The sequence below is a fragment of the Salarias fasciatus genome, chromosome 3, assembly GCF_902148845.1.
Source record: "Salarias fasciatus chromosome 3, fSalaFa1.1, whole genome shotgun sequence".
Taxonomy (NCBI): Eukaryota; Metazoa; Chordata; class Actinopteri; order Blenniiformes; family Blenniidae; genus Salarias; species Salarias fasciatus.
In genome coordinates, this window is record NC_043747.1 from 26,819,751 (window position 1) to 26,842,774 (window position 23,024).

The 23,024-nt window shown below is 42.0% G+C and overlaps 1 protein-coding gene across 1 annotated transcript in view; it reads left to right on the forward strand.

Moving 5' to 3' along the window:
- The window catches only part of LOC115386140 (ribonuclease inhibitor-like), a 31,725-nt gene extending 9,831 nt beyond the window's left edge, over nucleotides 1-21,894 (forward strand). The window contains exons 3-6 of the mRNA XM_030088359.1: nucleotides 2,488-2,670; nucleotides 14,788-14,970; nucleotides 18,156-18,319; nucleotides 18,601-21,894. Coding sequence (XP_029944219.1) covers nucleotides 2,488-2,670; nucleotides 14,788-14,970; nucleotides 18,156-18,319; nucleotides 18,601-18,779 — 709 coding nt within the window. The 3' untranslated portion in view covers nucleotides 18,780-21,894. The remainder of the gene's footprint in view (nucleotides 1-2,487; nucleotides 2,671-14,787; nucleotides 14,971-18,155; nucleotides 18,320-18,600) is intronic.
- Nucleotides 21,895-23,024: the final 1,130 nt, after the last annotated feature.

Genomic DNA, 23,024 nt, shown 5'->3' on the forward strand with positions numbered 1-23,024 from the left:
ATGTGTGTGTGTATGTGTGTGTGTGTGTATATGTGTGTGTGTGTGTGTATATATATATGTATATGTATATGTATATATATATATTTTTTTTTTTTATTTTTTTTTTTTAAATTGGCCTAAATATCAAATTGGAAAAATCGGCTATGCATATCGGCATCGGCTGCCCAAATTTGGAAAGCATCGGCATCGGCCCCCAATAAACCCATATCGGTCGACCTCTACTTTTCACTTTGCTCAAGACAAATTTCCTACTGGGACAATAAAGTCTATCTATCTATCTATCTATCTATCTATCTATCTGTCTATCTGTCTGTCTGTCTATCTGTCTATCTGTCTATCTATCTATCTCTCTGTCTATCTGTCTATCTGTCTAATTTACTACAGTACAACAAAACTGTCAAATTTCATCAAGACTGAAATTAAGACTAAAACTAAAACTAATTTCCACAGAATACATTTTAACTAAAACAAAACAAAACTAAAAAACTACAATGTGACTTTAACTAAATCAAGCCTTTGGTGAGTGACTAAAACTAAAATAAATGAAAAATTCATGTCAAAATTAACACTAGTACTGAGATAGGTCTCTAGGATCCCTTCCTTTAGAGTAAATGAGATTCATGAAAGACATCCAAGGGAATCTTTTCAAATGAACGGGCAAAAGATGATGCTGACCGTTTGTGCGAACTCTATCGAAGGATGGACAATTTGGCTGGGGTTGTGGACTATTTGAGATGCAAGTTGGACGTCATCATAACAGGGTTAAACACAGCAGCTGTCTGAGAAGTTGAGAACCAAGCAGACGAAGGTCAATTGCCTCCTTCCACACCAAAACAAGATACCAACCGGTTGCATCTGGCACCCCTTGGAATTCAAAACAATCCCCTGAAAGACCCTAGGCCAAATGATTGCTCATCTATTCCCTCCCTCTCTATCCCAATGCCACCTGCTCCCCTCTGGACTGTTTCTGTCGAGGTCATCTCCATGGCGACTACCATCTGCTACTGGGTCACAGTGACCGGAACACCACGGAGTGGGACGGGCTTACCACAGACACACATACTGGACTGATAAACTGAACTTGCACACTGCATCCATGACGTTCCCGACCCTACTCCAACGCCTCCCCCATCCTTCTGCTGACGAACAGAGGTGATGACCTGATTTGTGATACTGGAGGTGAATTTTTATTTTGTATTTCACCTAATGATGGCAAGTCCAGTGAGTTCAGAAGTTCATTCATATCCGATTGTTCTTTTTCTGGGGGCTTAGAGGACAAACTTTGATAGTAATCTTTGAAAACCTTGTCTATTTCTTCAGGTTCATGCATTCTTTTTTTTTGTTTGGGGTCCCTGGTTTTATGTATTATGACAGTTGCTTGTTGTTTCCTGAGATGGTGGACAATAAAGTATTCGTATTCATACATAACCTGTTCTTTTTGTGACAGGTGTGTTTCTTGTAGAAACATGGCTTGAATATTCACTTTTTTCAACTTAGTGAACACTTCCCTTCTTTTAAGTGGCTTATTTAAGCCTGTTAAAGCAGAACTATGCGAGATTTGCTTTAGCACTCCCCCTACTGGTCCTGTGAAAGCTCACTGTCGTAAATAGCCTCCTCATCACCCCCAGATGCTCCCTCTGTCATAGACATGCCTGCCTCGCACACTCAAACTTATTGGAAAACAAACACACTCGGACACATGCTGCTTTCAGCTCAGTGCAGCGAACTCACTGGCGCTCACTGCTAAGAGAGGAGGTGCCACTCCTCTTTATTTTTCAGTTACCAAACGGAAATTAGAACCAATCAACACATCATGCAAAGATCGTCTATTGCAACACAATGACAGATCTCGCACTCCAACAGCTTTTATACTTGTAATCCCGTATGAGGGCCATAAAGCAGGTTTGTTCTCGTGAGATGTAGTCGGGTCAGATCCTCTGAAATTGCAAGCGCTGTTTTCTGGACACAGACCCCGGGGAGAGTGAAGGGACAGGCGAATCAACGTGACAAGTCTTTGTTTACCCCCACAGGGATTCTGAAACACATTTATTGAGGTAAAAAAGTTGCATAGTTCTGCTTTAACATCTAAGGATGCTGTCCTCAAGTTAACTCCTCGCATTGTTTCTAGAAATATGGAAGAGAAAAGGACATTTGTGCCTCTGCTGACACATCCCAAAATAAAACATAGAACAAAAACATACAGAGCGGTCTTCTGTTGAGCGGTTTCCAGACTGAGACTGGTCTTCAGAATTACAACACTACCTATCTCTGTTAAATATGAATCATGATTGATCATTAAACACTCTATAAATGTGATTCCCAACACCAGATCTGAGATGTGTCTGAAAAGAGCTCTTCTCCTCCTCGTGGCTTCAGCTGTTTGGACTTTGCATTTCTAAACTCTTCCAGTCTGAACCTTCTTCAGCTCTCAATGACTTCAACATCAAACGTTGTCCTCTAATCTCACTTCTTTCTCTCTTTATTCAGGTTGGTGACCTGCAGTTTGTCAGAGATCAGCTGTACTGTTGTGTTCTCACCTCGGAAATCCAACCCCGCCCTCCAGAAACATCTGGAAGATCTGGACCTGAGTGAGACCCCTCTACAGGATTCAGCAGTTGAGCAGCTGTGTGGTTTTCTGCAGAGTCCACTCTGTCGTCTGCAGAATCTGAGGTCAGACTCCATGTTTGAGTGTGTTTCAGTAAAGTAGTGTTGACACTAAAGGTCAGACATCAGGCTGATCTGAGAGTGATCCACACTGAGGATCTCCAGGAGAAACGGATCTTCTTCTCTGGTCTTTAGTCCTGTGACTGTGGCAGAGCCGTGTGCAGCTCCACATTTCAAAGCTTGCTAGAAGAAGAAAGGAGCTGCAGTGGATCATTGACTGTGAACCTCTGACACGCTCCATGTTGACCTTCAGCTTTCAAAGCAGGCTGATCTCTCCTGGATCAAGCTGTCACTGATCTCCCAGCTGGAGCTCCAAACTCTCAGCAACTCTGCAAACTCTGGACTTGTTGGCTTTCTGTCCAGTAACCTTGGCTGTTGACATGTCCTCCACTGGACTCTGCTTCTGTTTGGTCTTTTCAACTGTGATTTACAACGAAAGTTAGAAACAAATGACTCATCAAATGTGGAAAGATTTAGAGTTCTTCAGATTATGCCTCTTATATTTACAGCTTGTTTGGCATCAAAGCCAACCCTGCACATGTCCCGAAGTCTGTGAGGAGGACAAAAAAAAAAAAAAAAATCACACTACCAACTCAATATATTATTCATACGTGCATTAATTGAAGCATGGAAAAACAAACCTCACTCCATCCACGTCTGGCTGCAGATCACCTCTGGACCAGTTCTGGTTCCTCAGTAGACCTTTGATTGAAATAGTTCAGTTAGTTACCAGTATAACGAGTGGAAGACATTTACACACTGAGACTGAACTTTATGGTCAATATTTTTTTTTTTTTTTTTCAATTTTATTTTTTCAAAATTTCACACATTTTTAAAACAAACAGTAACAACAAAGAACCAGAGGTGTACACAACAATACAGGAGATCATACAAATTCGGGTCTCTTAGGTAAAACATACATTAACCATTTTGTCCATACTTTATTAAACTTATTCAACTGGAGTTTCTTATGAAATGTTATTCGTTCCATTACAAATATTGAATAGATAACATCATGCCAGTCATTCAGGTCAGGGCAAACACAATTTAGCCATTTCTTAGTGATTGCTTTTCGAGCTGCTAAACTCAGTATGCCAAACAGATGTCTAGTCTCCTTTTGCATATCAGTGGAATGTAAACATCCAAATAGTAACTCATCCCAATGTAGTGAGTGTAAGTTTAATATTGATTTTATCTCTATTTGAACCAACTTCCAAAAAGTTTGTATTATTGGACAAGACCAGAACAAATGGTGTTGTTTTACATCATGTGCACCACAATGTCTCCAACAGCTCGAAGAACCTGAAAAGTGAGCAGTTTGTGCTGGAGTTGTAAAGTATCTACAAAGGCTCTTCCAACCAAAGCATCTCCATAGATTAGAACTAGTAATTTTCCATTGAAAGGCACAATGATTTAACCAAATTTCTTCCAATATTTGCACATTTGCTTCCTTTTCCCATTTTTGCTTTAAATAATTTGTATTTGACTTATTTAGCTCTTGGAAACCTTTATACAATCTTGAAATCAATTTAAGACCTGAATCTGCTATGTAAGTGTTTGTAAAAATCTTTAGAATTGGTATTTCAAAAACATTCTTATTTTTTGGCATAAAAGTATGTATATGGTGACGTATTTGTAAAAACCTAAAGAAATCACTGTTATGCACTTGGTGGTCTCTCTTAAGTGATTGAAAATCTTTAATTGTCCCATTATAGAAATAGGTGCAGTAAGATGATAAACCTTGGTTTGTCCAACTTTTGAAACTCGGATCTGTTTTGCTCGGTATAAAATCGCTATCATGATAGGGCCAGCGTAATACTTTTATCTCAGACTGTAAATGATTTTTATTGATATATTTTAACCAAAGTTTTAATGATAAATTGATCCACTGATTATTTTTTTGCATTTGCTCCTTAATAAGCCTTTTATCTCCCAGTCTTGCTTGAATTGGGCACTCTCCCGAAATACTCATTTCTATGTCCTTCCATTTAGCCAAATATTCTGGGTTACACCAACAGACCAAAGTTCGGAATTGCGCTGACATATAATAATCTTTAAAACAAGGTAATGCCAGACCACCTTTCTGTTTTGCCAGTTGAAGGGTTTTGAGTCGCACTCTTGGTCTTTTTCTTTGCCATATAAACCGCATAATTATCTTGTCCCACTTTTTAAATTGTTTATCTGCAATAAAAATAGGAATTGTTTGGAAAAAATATAACAACTTAGGTAAAATGTTGATTTTGACAGTTTCTACTCGTGATTCAAAGTTAAATATAGGTAATAAATCCCATCTTCTAATATCATTATTAATTTGTTGATATAATGGTTCTAAATTTAGATCATACAATTTTGATAAATCTTTTGGTATATTGACACCAAGATATTTTATATATTCCAGCTCCCAATTCACATTCATTTTAGAAATCAGTGTCCGGCTAGGGGTATAATTAAAACTCAGCAATTGTGTTTTAGAAATATTAAGTTTATAGCCGGACACTGAACCAAACAATTCCAAATACGAGAGGAGATGAGGGAGAGATGCATCTGGATTTGTCAAATAAATCAGAATATCGTCCGCAAAGAGAGAGATCTTGTGTTCTTGTCCGAACATCTGTACACCAGTAATAGAGGCATTCTGAATAAGTCCCTGGCTTAATGCTTCAATAAAAATGGCAAATAACAGAGGGCTACTTGGACACCCTTGACGACTTCCTCTTTCAAGCTTGAATGAGTCTGAAAGAGCCCCATTAACCTTAAGTCTTGCTTTTGGACATCTATACATTGTTCTAACAACTTTTATAAATGATTGGTTAAATCCAAATTTCTCTAAAACTCTGTATAAAAATTCCCAGTTGACACGGTCAAATGCCTTTTCGGCATCTAGGCTTAGGAGTACCATCTTATTTTGATTTTTAACAGTATGATCAATGATGTGCAGGGTCCGGCGAATATTGTCTTGTGTCTGTCTCTTTTTAATAAAGCCAGTCTGATCCAAACTAATTATTTCAGGCAGTACGTTCTCTAACCGTTTGGATATAATGTGAGTAAATATTTTATAATCTTGATTAAGCACACTTATGGGCCGATAGTTACCACAATCAAGCCTATCTTTACCCTCTTTAGCTATCAATGAAATGGATGCCTCATTCCACGATGGAGGCATTTCTCCATTTTTTAAAACGTAGTTGAAAACTGTTTTCATAGTTGGAACAATGAGGTCTTTCATCTCTTTATACCACTCTGATGGAAAGCCATCAGGCCCCGGTGCTTTGTTTGTTTTACAGTCAGAGATGGCTTTTTTAATTTCAGATTCAGTGATTTCAGAAGTTAAATTTTTGTTTTGATCTTCAGTCACTCTTGATAAAGTAATTGTATCTAAAAAATCAGCCATATGGTTTCCATCCACTTCCGGTTGACTGTATAAAGTCTTATAAAACAATAAAAAGGCTTCTTGAATATCATCTAATTTATTCATAACCATATTTGTTTGGGGATTTTTTATTTTATGAATTGTATTTTCTAGCTGCTGTTTTTTCAGTTTGTATGCCAATAATCTTGCTGATTTACCTCCTGCCTCGTAGTAACTTTGCCGTAAAAAGGTCATTTTTCTTTTAATTTCACTTGAAAAAACTTCATTTATTTTATTTTTTATCTTGTTTAGTTCAATTTTTAAGTTTTTGTTTGGAGTTATTTTTTGAACATTTTCCATGTTCTTTAACTGTGCTTGAAGCTCCTTTAAATGTTCCTTTTGTTTCTTTTTCAAAGTTGAACTATATCCAATTATTTTACCCCGCATAACTGCCTTAAGTGCATCCCATAATATTAAGGGAGACACTTGGCCATTGTCATTGTCAAGTAGATAATTTTTAATATCATCCCTAATTTTCTCTCTCATTGGATGTAAAACACTTGTATTTAGCCTCCAAAAGGTATCCCTTTTTTCTTTGCTAAAAATGATTTCCAAATACACTGGGGCATGATCTGACAGGTCCATAATGCCTATATTACAAGAAAACACTCTGTGCATATCATTTTGGAACATGAAAAAATAATCCAATCTAGAATAATAATTGTGAGGATGGGAAAAGAAACTATAATCCCTTTTCGTTAAATTAAATTCTCTCCATACGTCCAAGAGTTGAATTTCAGTCATTAATGATTTGATATTTTTTGTAGTTTTATTTAACCCCCCAATCTGTGGATTAGATGAGTCTATGGACGGGTTCAATCGAATATTCAGATCTCCCCCTAAAACCAGAATGCCTTCCGACTCTACATTAATAAGATCAAAAATTTGTTTATAAAATTTCCATTCTGATCCTGGGGGAGCATACACATTTATAATAGTGATTAAAACACCCTGTAAATATCCTTTAATCAAAACATACCGACCCTCTTTGTCTCTTTTTTCTTGAGTGCACTCAAAGTTTAATCTATTTGAAACCAATGTTACAACACCTCTCTTAGAACTTTGTGGGCAAGAAGAAGAAAACTGTTTGAATCTCCATTTTTTTAATTTATCGTGCTCTGCCTGATTTAAATGAGTTTCTTGGAGTAAAGCAATTTCAATTTGTTCTTTTTTAAGTTTTGTCATAATTTTGCTTCTCTTAATAGGGTTCCCCAAACCATTTACATTATAAGTTGCAATTTTAATTGGCTTGACACCCTGCATTACTTGTGTAAGGGATCATTCCTGTATGTAAACCCAATATAATAAGTACACCTCTCAGAACCAAACTAGAACAGTTTAAGAACATCAGAACAAAAAAAACACAAACATAAAATCCACGGATTTCCAAAGAGAAGGCCATCCAGTTGGCCAAGGGAAAGGGAAGGGCCAGTCCGTCTTGTTGTACAGGAGCGCCCTCTTCAGCCCGTAGGCCAGTACCACATGCGTCTGAAGGGATCATGTTGTGATTTCCCGACTATCGGAGTATAATGTCCTCGCCCCCAATTATTATGATAACGGCAGAAATAGCAAAGTGTTCATCAAAAAATACAAAACCAAAGTAATCGAAGTGCGTTTATATTCCTATATGCTTAAAGTTTACCTCGTAAAAGAAAATCCAGTGTCAGACTTTATCGCGAATCTTCTTGGTGTCGGAAAGCCTGAAGCCTCTCCTTAACTCTTTCAATGCTGGGATCCTCGCGTGACTGCCCTCTTCTTCCGCTCCTTTGCCAAGTGGATTGTCGGATTTGATCCAAAAGTGACATCGGTTTTTTGATGGGAGTGTCTAATATCCCCCTTTGCACCATGTCCTCAGTCGCCTCCTGTGCAGAGTTGTATGTCACTGTGCCTGTACTGTAGAACACTCTCATCTTGGACGGAAATGGTGTTTGGAAGCGAATATTCTTTTCCCGGAGCGCTGCCTTAGCTGTGTTGTACTCCTTTCGCCTCCGCTGCACCTCTGGGGCATAATCATTATCCAGATACACCCGCTTCTCATGAAAGTCAAAACCCTTTGCTTCCCATGCCTTTTTCAGGATCATTTCCTTTGTTGTGTAACTTGAAAACTTGACCACGAAGGATCTCGGTGGGGCTCCTGCTGGTGGTTTTGCCGCTAGCGCCCGGTGCGCCCTCTCAATAGCAAGCCCTGACGGTGAAGGGAGACCTAGGCCGTTTTCGAGTAAAGTTGTCACAAAGTGAATCACAGATGGCGAACTGCTTTCGGCTCCCTCCTCTACGCCGTATATCCTCACATTATCACGGCGCGATTGTCCCTCCAGGGTTATCAGCTTAGCTTCGGTCTGAGCGTGGAGTTTAGCTAACTCCATTAGCATCTCCTCTGTTGACTGGACGCGTGTCTCCACGGATTCAATCCTTTCCTCTGCTTCGTCCATTCTCCTGCCGATGCCATTCATGTTCTCTTGCATTGCATCCAGTTGCGCCTTGTTATCTTTCCTGAAATCTCGTAGTTCCTTCAGTATTAGGTCAAACTTGGAATCCCCGCCTTTAGCATTAGCATCACGCTCGTCCTCCATGTTGCTATTAGCTTGCGAAAAGTCTTCATCTTCATCTTCATTCTGCTCTCTTAAACGGCTGCTTGTCAAAAGTTTCCTTTGTTTATGGGGCATTTTCAATCGTCGATTGAATCCCTTTGCCTATTTTACAAAATGTATTCAATTTCGAGTTAGATTAAGGGATTTCTTTAAAATATAGTCGGGAGCTCGCTCTTCACGTTGTTGCTTGTTCTCCCTCCAGAGCGGAAATCCTATGGTCAATATTAAAGGCACTATCTGCAATTTTAATTTAACCAGGGTGAGAAAAATGCTTTTTACATCATGTACTACGAAGTCCATGCTATATTTCTGTGAAAAAAAATCACACATTGATCAGCGTGCTTTGGATATCTGGCCCCGCAAAGCGCTGCCTGAGGATTTAGCGTGACGACCTCTCTGCTCCAGTCACAGCGCAGCAGCAGTGGGGGCGGGTGTGGAGCGAGGTTGTCGTCAGCGCGTGCACAACACCGGTAAACAGACCAGCATGGAAGTCGAATGAGCAACAAGCTACTTTCTGCATTGAGCATGTAGTGACAAGGTAAAATATGGTTTCCCTGAGACGAAGTGGCCATTTATTTTGAACAAAAAAGAGTCGAAGTGGCTTCTGCTGTGGTTCCTCCGGAGGATTGTGCACGCGTTTGGGATGTGCATGTAGCGTTGTGCACGCTGAGTGGGAGGAGAGCGGAGGGGGGAGTGGGAGGGTTTTCTCATTGTGAGGAACCAGTCAGAGAGCTCGGGGGGCGGAGCCAACATTTCAAACTGAAGTCAGAGCTCAGAATTGTGCAGAATCACGGATAGCTCCTTTAACATTCACCTAGCTGAGCACCGGGTCGCCTCGTTAAGCCGTCTGGTCCCCAGATGTCCGAAATCATCGGAACAAATTTTCAACTAAGCTTGATATGGACAGCATGACCCCATATCAACATTCTAAACAGCTATATTCTCGCTTTAAACACCGTTAAAGGGGCTGTATCATGCAAAATTCACTTTTTGTATGTTTTAACCTTGTTATATGGCTATGTACTCACCAAAAACACCCCCAAAGTGTTTTTTTCCTTCGTGCCTGCATGTTTGAGCTTTCCTCCTTGTTGTGCTGCTCAGAGAGGCAGCCCCTCCCACACCCGTGAAAACGCTCTGTTTTCCCACGTTCACGTCACACGGTAAAGACGGCTCCCCTGAGCCCCCCTCCCGCAGGCCCTCGGCAATCAGCGTTGCCGCTTTTTTCTAACTCTGATTACGGAGATAAACTTTAACCATCGTCTGAAAGCAACAGTCAAGCAAGAGCAAGAGTCTGAAGGGTCTGCGCTTGGTGAGTTTCTAACAGGAAAAGATGTTTTCGCGTGTATTTCCGTGTGGAGAAGCTAGAGCTAAAGAGCTAAAGCTAACCCTTAGAGACGCTAACGAAGCGCTGATTGGTTAAAACAGCTGTCAGTCAAAGTCCACAGGGGGAGAGGCGGGATTTTCAGTGAAACAGAGCGTTTTCTCTTCCGGGTTTCAGAATTAGCCCCAGAAAATCTTTTATTTCACACAAAATGACTTTTCCTTTGCGCCAAAAATAAACTATTACCATGTTAATGCCATTTCTAGGGTTTGGACTAGCTAAAAAAAGCATGATACAGCCCCTTAAAAACCATGTTCTGTTAAACAATAACGCTAATACTTCAGAGTTTCTTTACTCACCGCTGTGTGTTTACACCTCTGGCATGTCTTGCGAAATGCATTCTGGGTAATTTCGCTTCTCAAGTCTGCACAAGTCTGGTCTGATGCAGACTCGGTAAAGTGGGCGGAGTTAGTCACATCCGGGTATTTCAATCGTACTTGGTAAGATGTGTACTTTGAATTGGAACAGTACTTGGTCTCTGACTGATGACGTTTCAGGAGTCCGTGAGTTCACAAGTACAGAGAAGTACTCGTATTGAGAAACGGCCTATGTCTCTTGGCTGGCCTGGGAACGCCTTGAGATCCTTCCGAAAGAGTCTGAGGACAGGGAAGTCTGGGAATCTCTGCTGAGACTGGTGCCCCCGTGACCTGGTCCCGGATAAGAATCAGAATCAGAATAGTCTTTATTGTCATCGCAACAAGTTACCGAAGTTACAAGTTACAATGAAATTGCTTGGGTTTTAAAGATGCCCAGGCAGCCAATTACGGCGCTCTGTCTTGAAAAAGAAACAGAGTTGAAGAAACTCAGATAGAAATTGTGTGTGTGTGTGGGGGGGGGGGTGTTAAAAAAAAAAGATACGTCAATTCAGATCACAGTTCCAAAAGGGAGTCGTGATTAGAAGTGAGATAAAAAAAAAAGCAAACCTGCGCACAAACACAGCAAGACACGTGAGACAAGTTGCTATCAGACTAACAGATCAGCGGTCGCAGCCATAACATCAGCGCAACACGTCATCACCACTAGTCGTCAGCAGAAAAGTGTGGTGGAGACGTTGAGAGTGGGGGAGGGAGTGTGTGTGGCATGTATGTGGCATTTCAGTTCATCAGTCCATGTACGTGTGTGTGGTTTGGCCCGCCTCTCCTTTGCGCTGCAGCTCGGATGGTTGTTGCCGGGACGGCCTTGAACGAAGCAGTCCAAAGGTGAACTTGAGTAGCAGCTGGGAGAGAGAGAGGGAAGAAAGCAGTCAATCTGTCCTTGAATCTCCAGGGAGATTTGTTTAGTCTTCCAGGGGTGCCAAACACAATCAGAAGGTTTCTTAGCGGTGGAAGATAGATGGATGGATGCATGAACTGCTAAGTTAGTGTTGAGGGTCTGTGTAACGCTGTGCTACATTTTCAGGTCTCCTTGTGGCTGGACATTAATTTTTAGTTTTCCCTCGAAGAGCATTTCGGTACAGCTAGCCAGGGCAGTAAGAAGATAATATTCCAGCAGTGTCATCCCAAATACACACTTCCCAGATAGATGTGTGTGGAATTTTCCCAGACAGATGCATCCCTTTGTAAAAGATCCATTTCAGGACAAATTCTGGTCAAAATATTGTTGTATTATCAGCTCGTTACCACAGAAGCCCTAAAAATACTTTATTTGTCCTCCGTTTTGCCGTGATCATGAGCGATTTGGGACGCGTCCATGTCAGACAGATCCATTCATAAAGATGAATTCCAAGACAAATTCTGGTCTAGATCATGTTGCTTTATACTTTTTGATTATTATTATGATTAAAAAAACATTCATAGGCAGCAAAAAAGCTACATGACAGAATGATGGAGCTCAGTTGGCAATTTAGTTCAAATAAATACCAAATGTTCTATAATGTTGCATATAGTGTTTTTATTCTTCAATTGGTTGATATAAACATATTTGATGTTATAGAATGTAGTAACGTATAGAACATGAAAAATAACTAGGGCTGTCAAAAATAACGCGTTAATTGCGTTAATTAATTTATGTAAATAATCTGATTAAAATTTTTAATGCGTGTGCATCATGACAAGCCTCACCTCTACCAGCGGGTGGCAGTAGTGCACCCGCATGGAATGCAAGCTGCTAGCAACAGAAGAAGAAGAAGAAGCCTCACCTCACCTCAGCCTCGGCTTGTCCATGCTTCACATGTACGCGTTTCTGCGTCTGCTTTGGAGTGTCCGCGCACTACCTATGCGCACACGCTTTCTCCCATACTACAATCAGGCTGCTGCGCGGAAGTCCGTGGATCGGTCCGCGCGGACCCTAGCGGACAGGAATTCATGACAATTTTTACGTCACGCGGACCAACGCGCAGCACACATCCACGCGGACATGTGAAGCCTGGACGGGCAGCAGACAGGAGGCAAAGGAGGCCTGGCGTCAATCAATTTATCAAAACAGAAGCAATATGGAGGGAGAGAAGCCGGCTGGCCCCATGGATTCTACTTGTTTGATTAAAAAAATGTTGCAGCAGTTTTCTGTTTTCCACACTAAAAGGAACACTGGCTAGAATGTCCTGTTTAATTGTGCAAGAAAAAGTGTGGTATCTCTTTTAGTTTTACTTTTCTTGTGGTACGACATTTGTTACAGACCTTAAAATGTAACTCCTGCCAAAAGCTAACTTTAGAGGGACTGCAGAGGGAGCGCTGCACACACACACAGACAGTATGTTATGGTGTGCATGTTTTAGTTTTTGAATATTTATTTTATTTGGAGCCTTAAATATAAAACACATCACATGTTAAATATATAAAATCACGTCCTGTCGTTTTTTTGTTAATGCAATACAGGAAAAAAGGGTATATTTTAGACATAGTTGGAAATTGCGATTATTTAAATTGTGATTAATCATGATTAATTAATTTGTAAGCTGTGATTAATCTGATTAAAAATTTTAATCATTTGACAGCCCTAAAAATAACGTCAGATACTTTGCTGAGTAACTGATACTCTTACAATGAGGTAACTGAGTTACTAGTTTAATTACTTTTTGGGAGAAGTAATTTGTAATTCTAACTAACTACCTTTTAAAAGTAATTTTCCCAACACTGCCGGTCTCCTGTTTGTTTCCCCTAAAGTGTAATTCCGTCACGTATTTTGGTGTGGTCCACACGAGGATCATGAATATGTCAGGTTAGAGCGGGGCTACAACCCTGAAATAGGTAGACAAGAGAACTCACCAGCAACAGGAAGCAGGCAGAGACAGACATCAGTTTTCCTCATGAGTGGAGAGACAGCTGACTCCATCAGGGCAGCTTCCTTCATCTCCGAAGACCTGCTCACCTCCAGGCTTCTTTATTAGAAAACTGATGGATTGTTACAACTCATAGTATAAATTCCTTTCTGGTTACAAAAGCTTGCAGTATTTTTCTACTACATGCATCATAGAGCACTGGCATGCTGTGCCTTTATTCATGGGCCCTTAAGGGTTAAATATTCCAGACAGGATAAATCAGTGAGTGTCTGCATGAAGCAATGATAATAACTGCATTTTTCCAACAGTGTATTTTTCAATTTCTCTGAGCAATTCCAACAGTGTCCTTCACCCAACCCCCCCCCCCCCCCCCCCCCCCCCCTTTATGTGCATATCTGCATAATAAGAATTTTTTTGTAGACAAAATAGTTATTGAGAGGTGGATTGGTTCAGGCGGATCTGTTCTGAAGGCCTTAGTGTGAAATGCACGGTCCGCCACTGAGTTTCACTGATGAGGGGCAGAGTCCATGAGGTCATGTATTAGATCCTGTTCGTTATTAATTAATTCCTATCTCTAGTTTAGTAGTCCAGACCACATAAATCGAGTCCACAGTGTATCCACACCGAGTCAAAACCGAGACCATATCAAATGTGACGGAACCATTTTATTCAACAATGATTCAATGTAGTTTTTAGACAAGTGTCCTGACAACCTGTCTGGTTCTGTCCAAGACACACAGCGTTTAAAGCTCCTTTGCACCATCTCAGAAGTTGAGATGTTGTTCCTCCTTGTGATGTTGGAGGATGAACGGATCATTCAAAATGAGCTCGTTGGTTGGTGGCTCACAGCTAAGCTAACAGCATGCTGCTTTCACAAAGTGTGGCCCTTAAAGCAGCAGGGAGCTCACACAGCACAACAGGTTATTTACTGACGCAGAGGTTTTCAACCAGGTGATGGAGGAAGTTTGGAAGGAGCTGGATGCAGGTCAGGGTTACTGGACTGTATGAAAAAAGAATTGAAATCATTTCTCAGTGTTTGTTAGCTTTTGGTGAAGATTTCTGCTCGTGTGCTATGTTCACTCACACCCTTTGCACCTCCTAAGGGCTGAGCCCCCCAGTCCTTAAAACCTAGTGACGCCCCTGTCTGTCAACATGAAGACTCACTACTCACTGATCACTGAGCAGAAGCAGAAATCATTGGTGAATCATGTGACAGCAGTTTGATTCTTGGCTCTTTCAGAGTGATGACACACAATTTACTGAGTAACACTGCCTCATAACGCCTGGTCTCCAGACTGAGACTGGTCTTCAGTACAAGACTACCTATCTCTGTTAAATATGAATCATTATTGATCACTGAACGCTCTATAAATGTGATTCCCAACATGAGCTCTTCTCCTCCTGTTGGCTTCAGCTGTTTGGACTTTACATTTCTAAACTCTTCCAGTCTGAACCTTCTTCAGCTCTCAATGACTTCAACATCAAACATTGTCCTCTAATCTCACTTCTTTCTCTCTTTATTCAGGTTGGAGTTCTGCAGTTTGTCAGAGATCAGCTGTTCTTCTGTGGTCTCAGCTCTGAAGTCCAACCCCTCCGTCCTGGAACATCTGGAACATCTGGACCTGAGTAGGAACCCTCTACAGGATTCAGCAGTTGAGCAGCTGTGTGGTTTTCTGCAGAGTCCACTCTGTCGTCTGCAGACTCTGAGGTCAGACTCCATGTTTGAGTGTGTTTCAGTAAAGTAGTGTTGACACTAAAGGTCAGACATCAGGCTGATCTGAGAGTGATCCACTCTGAGGATCTCCAGGAGAAACGGAGCTTCTTCTCTGGTCTTTAGTCCTGTGACTGTGGCAGAGCCGTGTGCAGCTCCACATTTCAAAGCTTGCTAGAAGAAGAAAGGAGCTGCAGTGGATCATTGACTGTGAACCTCTGACACGCTCCATGTTGACCTTCAGCTTTCAAAGCAGGCTGATCTCTCCTGGATCAAGCTGTCACTGATCTCCCAGCTGGAGCTCCAAACTCTCAGCAACTCTGCAAACTCTGGACTTGTTGGCTTTCTGTCCAGTAACCTTGGCTGTTGACATGTCCTCCACTGGGCTCTGCTTCTGTTTGGTCTTCACATCAATTAAGCTCTCCACAAGATCAAAGATGAAATCAGGGAGAAGAAGAACCGTAGTTCTTCTTTCAGTTCCTCGGAGCTCGAACCTTCTTAAGAAGAACAAATGAACAACAAGGATCAGTCTGATCAGTCTCATCTAAAGAGGATTAACTCCTTGTTTCAAGTGTGATTTACGACTAAATTTAGAAACAAATCACTCATCAAATGTGGAAGGATTTAGAGTTCTGTGTAGAAGAGGTTGCAGTTCTTGAATTTCATTTTCCAAAATGGGGGGGTCGGGGGGGGGGGGGGGGTTAAAGGGATTGTGCCCTGCCAGTTTCATATGAGGAGAGATTTATAATCTTCAGGGGGGAATTATATGCTTGAGCCTAACTTTCAGTCTTCCATTGTCAATACAAATGAGTATTTTCACAAAACAAAACAATTTCCACAGAAAATGTCAACAATTTCAACATGAAGCCAATTTTAAACCTTCCAAAATACAGTGAAATGTCAAAGATGTCTTGTCGCTGTTGTAATGTGCGTATGTACGAGGGGGGACCCAAAAGTTCCCGGACTGTGGTTATAACTTTATTTTTTTATTTTCACATTTAATCAAAACTGTCACCTTCAAAGTCCTCTCCTTCAGCTTGAATATAGGGCTGCAGCCAGGATTTCCATTGCTCAGAACAGTCAGCATGTGCGTAAAGGTCCCTTCAAGAGCGTCCTTCAATTTTTTTTCACCTCTTCCACGTCATCAAATCTCGGCCCCTTCAGCTCCTTGTTCATTCTTGGGATGAGACAGAAGTTGCAAAGGTGTAAATGGTGTAAATGGAGGGGATACGGCAGATGGAGCAGCAGGGTCATGCCATTTTTCATCAGAAACTGTTTTACGCGCAGAGCCCTGTGTGTAAAACAGTCCCCACTCTCCCACAGCGCCGGCCGCTTCAGCCTGACCGCCTCCCAGAGCCCCCGCAGCAGTGATGATCTTCCCAAACAGCCTCCGTCGTCCTCCAGCTGCCTGTTCAGCTCCTGGCACATGTCCACGCCAGCCTGTTTCTGCTCCGTGGTTAAGAGGCGCGGGACCATTTTTGCATTTTTCGAAGAAGGGAGCAGGACTGTCATAACATAAACACTGCCTGTGAGCTGCCTGTGTGTCTTTGGGAGGTGAAATTTTTCACAGTTATACTTAAGGCTTTGCTATAGCGACATATAATGGTCTAAAGTCTGAAATCATTCTTGTTTTTCTTTTTTTTTAAAACCACAGTCCGGGGACTTTTGGGTCCCCCCTCGTATGCAATTTTATTCAAAAAAAAGGCATCAAACGGTGAATTCTTGGTGGTCTCAATTTATTAAGCTGCGCAGCTGAGAAATCACACAGTCACGAGAGTAACGGGGTGAGTTCTGCCCTCGCAGGGGCATGCCAGTCTCTAAGAACTATCTGCAATGTTCACTCCCAGAGGCCTTGACTGCACCCAGCTGTGGGCTGGACACAGGAAGACTCCTACAAGTGCCCTCAGCTGCTAAGCTAAGATTATCAGGAAAAGTAAATTCTAGACAAAGCATTCGCGGTTCCCCTCATATCTGAGTGTGTGAGAGCTACTGTTAGTCATAACAAATAAATCTAAGCACTACAGAACAATTAAGCATGCACTCATTACAAATTTCCACCACACACGTTTCTCCAAACTCACCCTGACAGCAAGGTCAGATCAGAGCCTCTTGTGGGCCGGTTTTGGCCCACAGGCCTTAAGTTTGACACCCCTGTTCTGGTCTTCCCCTGTCTTCTGTCTCCTCTGCTTCACCTCTTTCCAGCTGAGAACAGGGATTAAAGCAGAAACACACTGTGAGCCTGAGAGGTTGTGCAGGGTTTGATCCTGTCTGTGATATTAACTCACTGCCTTCCAGCTGTTTTCAGATCAGCCAGCCTCTCACTGCCAGCCGCTTTAGAGCCTTTTCACTGATTTAAAGACCCACAGAATATTGAGTTCTGGGACTATGGAAACACTGAAACCACCAAATGAAAGAGTAGGACTTGTGGGACTCATGGATTAAAGTTCTCCATCGTCACAATGACTTTCCATCAGCGGGAAAATAAGAGGGAAAAAAAAAATAAGACAAAAAAAGGCTCCACATGTTTTTGTAGTGTTTTTATTGAGGATCTCGGGCTCGGACCCTAATGCATAGTTCAGTGTTTCTTTTGATATCAATTTCATTGGCACTCATCCTGAATTGAGTCTGAACCTTCTTCAGCTCTCAATGACTTCAGCATCAAACTTTGTCCTCTAATCTCACTTCTTTCTCTCTTTATTCAGGTTGTTTCAGTGCAGGTTGTCAGAGATCAGCTGTTCTTCTCTGGCCTCAGCTCTGAAGTCCAACCCCTCCCTCCTGAAACATCTGGAACATCTGGACCTGGGTTGGAACCCTCTGCAGGATTCAGGAGTTTCTCAGCTGTGTGGTTTTCTGCAGAGTCCACTCTGTCATCTGCAGACTCTGAGGTCAGTTGACTGTCTGTTCCTGTTGTAGAAGGAGAAATGTTTGTCAGCAGCTGTGATCTGAGACTCTGATCCTGCAGTGAGAGAGTGGACTGAGCTCAGCAGCAGCTGACTGGTGTGTGTGGACATGAGGAGGAGTGTGAATGTTGTGCTGACATGTGGATGATGTGTGTGATGAAGATCCACAACAACAGAACAGCTCATTGATCAGGACTCAGTAATGTGGAGCTGCTCATTTCTCCATCAACACATCTGATTGGTTCCTCCTCATTGATTCTGCTGCTTTCTCTCTTCATTCAGGTTGTGGAACTGCAGTTTGTCAAAGATCAGCTGTTCTTCTCTGGCCTCAGCTCTGAAGTCCAACCCCTCCCATCTCATGACCCTTTACCTGGGTTCCAACCAGCTGCAGGCTCCAGATGTGCAGCAGCTGGTTGATCTCCAGCAGAGTCCAGACTGCAGCCTGCGTAATCTCTGGTCAGTAGATGGTTGGAGTGAGTCCATGCTGCTTTCAGCAGGTTTGGACTAAACACAGTCAGTGTGAGAACAAAGATCCAGTGTTTGACTCTCAGTGAGGCTGTGAGAGGAGAACGCTGAGCAGCTTCAGGATTGGACAGCAGAGGACACACGGTCAGCCAATCAGAGGAGCCACAGGCTTGTTGTGTTGGTGTGACAGTGGTGGTCCTTCATGAGCTCTGAGCTGCTGACTGCTGCTCTGAACAGGACTGAAGTCCTCACTGCTTCACAGAGACTCTGATCATCTCCTCTCTTCTCTCTGCAGGTGGAGATGAGAGCAGAGCTTCATCCAGCAGTGAGCGACAGAGGAACCAGCAGAAGATCTGCAGTGTGAAGAGCTGTGAGAGTCCAGCATCGAACCAGGGTTCCTCTGGATGTGACTCACTGGTTAACAGGAGAGTTCCATGTTAAGATGGTTGCAGATCTGTTCCAGACAAAGACAGATGGTGTTTGACTCCATGAATCAGTTTATAAAAATGACAGACTTCAGAGCTTTGCTTCAGTAACAGTGAAGCTCCTTTTCTGACCAAATCAAATGATTCCTGGATTCCATCAGTGGATCCTGAACACTGTGTCTACATATCCAGGTCTGGAGTCAAGAAGTCAAGTCTGCTTCAGAGAATCTGCCTGGGATTGGAAAATGGTTAATTTGTGGTAGGGATGCATGATATGGCAAATTTTTAACCGATAACCGATAATTAACTACTTCTCATGGCCGATGCCAATAACCGATAAGTTCAGATTGTTATATTCAAAATATTCTTAAAATAATCTTTGTACCAAGTTTGTACCAAGGAGAATAAAAACATCGAAGATGCGGCGATGAAAAAAGTAATACTTTCGTAGCTCTGGCCTGACTATAACAGCTAACAGTACAGGCTCTTCACATGTTCATTTATTTTTTGCGAAAATATCAGTTACAATGAGAAACAGTCTATTTTTTCCAAACAAAAATAAATCAAAATAAAATCTCCTGTAATTGTTTAAACAAGCTGTCAAACTTCTCAAAACTCAGTGTATCAAATATGACATCAAATACCAACTTAAGCAAAAACTGCATCCTTTAAGAAAAGGGTTTCACAGAACTGTGACTTGTTTGCCAAAAAACGAAGTGAAACATTTTTTAACTATGAAATAAAATAAATGCATTGACATGTCAGCCTCAAATCTAAAAACTAGGGGTGTACTGGTAACACTTTACAATAAGTGCACACTATAAAGCATTAGTAAATCATTAAAGTATTTGGAAGTGATCAACTCACTATTAATTACACATTTACAAAGTATTCTTTCACATTACTTAAGCATTTATAAGTACATCTGTAAATGCCTTACTAAATATGTATAATAAATTATTTAAAATACAGTCATAATTGATGATAAACTACTTATAAGCACAGAATAACATATGTTGGTCATTATTTAGAACAGTTTTGCAAATCATATTGAGCCGAAAGTAACTTTTAATAAATCATTAGTTAATAGTTAAATTATGATTTGTGAAGGAGTTACAACAAACTTAACACTTCATTTGTTGTTAACAGCAAGTGTAACTTCTTCAAACACAATAAGCATTAACTAATCCTTAATTAAGCATATGTCAATGCTTAATTTGACGTTAAACACATTCTTAATTACCGAATAGTTATAATTGTATGAACCCCTTAGTGAAACTTTTCCCTTTGCCGAACTTATTTCTTATAAATCATTTAAAACTCATTCATAATTGATTGTAAATTATTAATAAGAACAAAAAAAATATGTTGCCTGTTATAAGAACAATTGCAAATAATATTGTGCCTAAAAGTTTCAGTAAATCATTAGTTAATAGTTAAATTATGATTCGTTAAGGATTTACAACTGACCTATAAACACTTCATTCATGTTAACAGCATGTGTAACCTGCTCAAACACAATAGCATTAACTCAGCCTTCATTAAGCATATGTCAGTGCTTTTAAACAAATTTTGTAAACACTATTAATTGCTACTTTGTAGTTAGTAATTGAATAAACCCCTTACAGAGTATTTGTTTATGTTAGCTATCTCAAATTTCAGGTGTTTGGACAATCAACTAAGCCTTCACTAAGCACTCAACATTTCTTACTTATAAGATGGCTGTATTTTCCACGATAACTCATTTGTCAATGCATATGATGTATTTAGATAATAGTTGACCAACTTACTTTTAAAAGACAATTTATAACCAGTTATTAACCCATTAAAAAAATAAATAATTAGTTGTAAAGCCTGCATTAGCGGTTAGTAAAGTATTTCAAGAGACCTTATCTAAAGTGATGGTGAAATTTCCATTGTAACTCATTTTTAGATGGATATCATATTGTCATTAAGCATAACAAACAGTAAAGTATTTCTTTGTAATATCATACTCTATAAATGCCTAATAACCTTAAAATAGTAGTTTTAAAGCATCTGCTAATCATTTGTAAAGTATTTCAAGGGAGCTTTTCTAAAATGATGGCATATTATACATTCTAACTTATTTATTAACGTAAATGATCCAGAATTAGATGCATGGGAATGGAATTTAAGGGAAAATGTAAGAACGAACACACACAACAGAAGTAGAAACAAATACTTGTTCATATGAAACATTACTTAAAACACATACAAAATAAAGTCTTTCACAAAACAAATAACGGAGCTTTTCTCAACAAACATGAGCACAGTAACAAAGTAATTCTATAGCTTTGCTCAGTATACTCAAGGGTACACAACGGGGGTAAAAGTGCTAACAACTTTGCGTCGTTGGCCAGACGCACTGAGGGTACGCATCATGAAAAGAGTGGTACTCAACTATTACTCAACAATATCACATACAAACGAAGCTCAGTTTTTTGAAAAAGTGGACTATTCCTTTAAGAATGTTCAGTTATGGACTCCTATGATTGAGAGCACTTACACAGACATATTTTGAACCTTTAAAACAAACTAACAAATGTGACCCTGAGGCATGTGATAGAACATTATGGCATATCAGCCTTGGATTTCAAGGGAAGGAGTTTCCCAGTGTTTTTTTAAAACCTTGATGCGGTTTTCAATTTCGGGATCTTGCTTAATTGCGGCAGTGCATTGGGCCGCAAATTCCGCCAACTTCCGAGGCCTTCCCTTTTCCAGTTCTTCATACTTGTGAGGAGCTGCAACATGAAGCTCGGCGATGGGGGCTGCAGCCACTACTGTGTTCCGGTCAGGGCCGTCGCGATAAGGCAGGCAAACCAGGCAATTGCCTGGGGCCCCCTGCTGGCCTGGGGCCCCAAGACAGCGACTGTTATGAATAAAATGCAACGACAAACCGTGTGAGCGCCCCTTGGCAGCCAATGTACAATGACACTGTCATCGGGAGTCGGGATCCCCCCTCAAGGGGGGCCCTCTCAGGAGTAGCTGACAGCATGCAGCAGCCAGCCGGTTTCATGAGCCCTGCAGCCGGCAAAACATAAAACAAATCCAAGGATGAAGCAAATTTATCCATCCAAGATAAAAAAAAAAAAAAATGTTTTTGCCACCTTAAAGTGGTGGGGGAGTTTGAGTGCCCACGTGATCCCAGGAGCTATGTTGTCCGGGGCTTTATGCCCCTCGCAGGGTCTCCCATGACAAACAGGTCCTGGGTGATGGGCCAGACCAAGGGCAGGTCAATAGCCCTTATGAATATATTACAATCGAGGCCCGTGACGTCGCCCGGTATGGCGCAGCCGGGGCCCCACCCTGGAGCCAGGCCTGGGGTTGGGGCTCGCAAGCGAGCGCCTGGTGGCCGGGCCTTTGCCCACGGGGCCCGGCCGGGCTCAGCCCGAAGGGGCGACGTGGGCCGACCCTCCGGTGGACCCACCACCCGCCGAGGGAATCGTAGGGGCTGGGTGCAATGTGGATTGGGTGGCAGCCGATGGCAGGGTGCCCGGCGACCTGATCCTCAGACACAGAGACTAGCTCTAGGGACATGGAATGTCACCTCGTTGGGGGGGAAGGAGCCCGAGCTTGTAAGGGAGGTTGAGAGATACCGGCTAGATATAGTCGGGCTCACCTCCACACATAGCCTGGGCTCTGGAACCCAACCTCTCGAGAAGGGCTGGACTCTCCACTTCTCTGGCGTTGCCCGCGGTGAGAGGCGGCGGGCTGGTGTGGGTTTGCTTATAGCCCCGCAGCTCAGCCGCCATGTGTTGGAGTTCACCCCAGTGAACGAGAGGGTCGCATCCCTGCGCCTTCGGGTCGGGGATAGGTGCCTCACTGTTGTTTCAGCTTATGGGCCGAACAGCAGTGCAGAGTACCCGGCCTTCTTGGAGTCCCTGGGAGGGGTGCTGGACAGTGCTCCGACTGGAGACTCCATTGTTCTACTGGGGGACTTCAATGCCCAAGTGGGCAGCGACAGTGAGACCTGGAAGGGGGTGATTGGATCGCATGGCCTCTCTGATCTGAACCCGAGTGGTGTTCTGTTATTGGACTTCTGTGCTAGTCACAGTTTGTCCATAACGAACACCATGTTCGAGCACAGGGGTGTCCATAAGTGCACTTGGCACCAGGACACCCTCGGGCGGAGGTCGATGATCGACTTTGTTGTCGTGTCATCTGACCTTCGGCCGCGTGTTTTGGACACTCGGGCGAAGAGAGGAGCAGAGCTGTCGACCGATCACCACCTGGTGGTGAG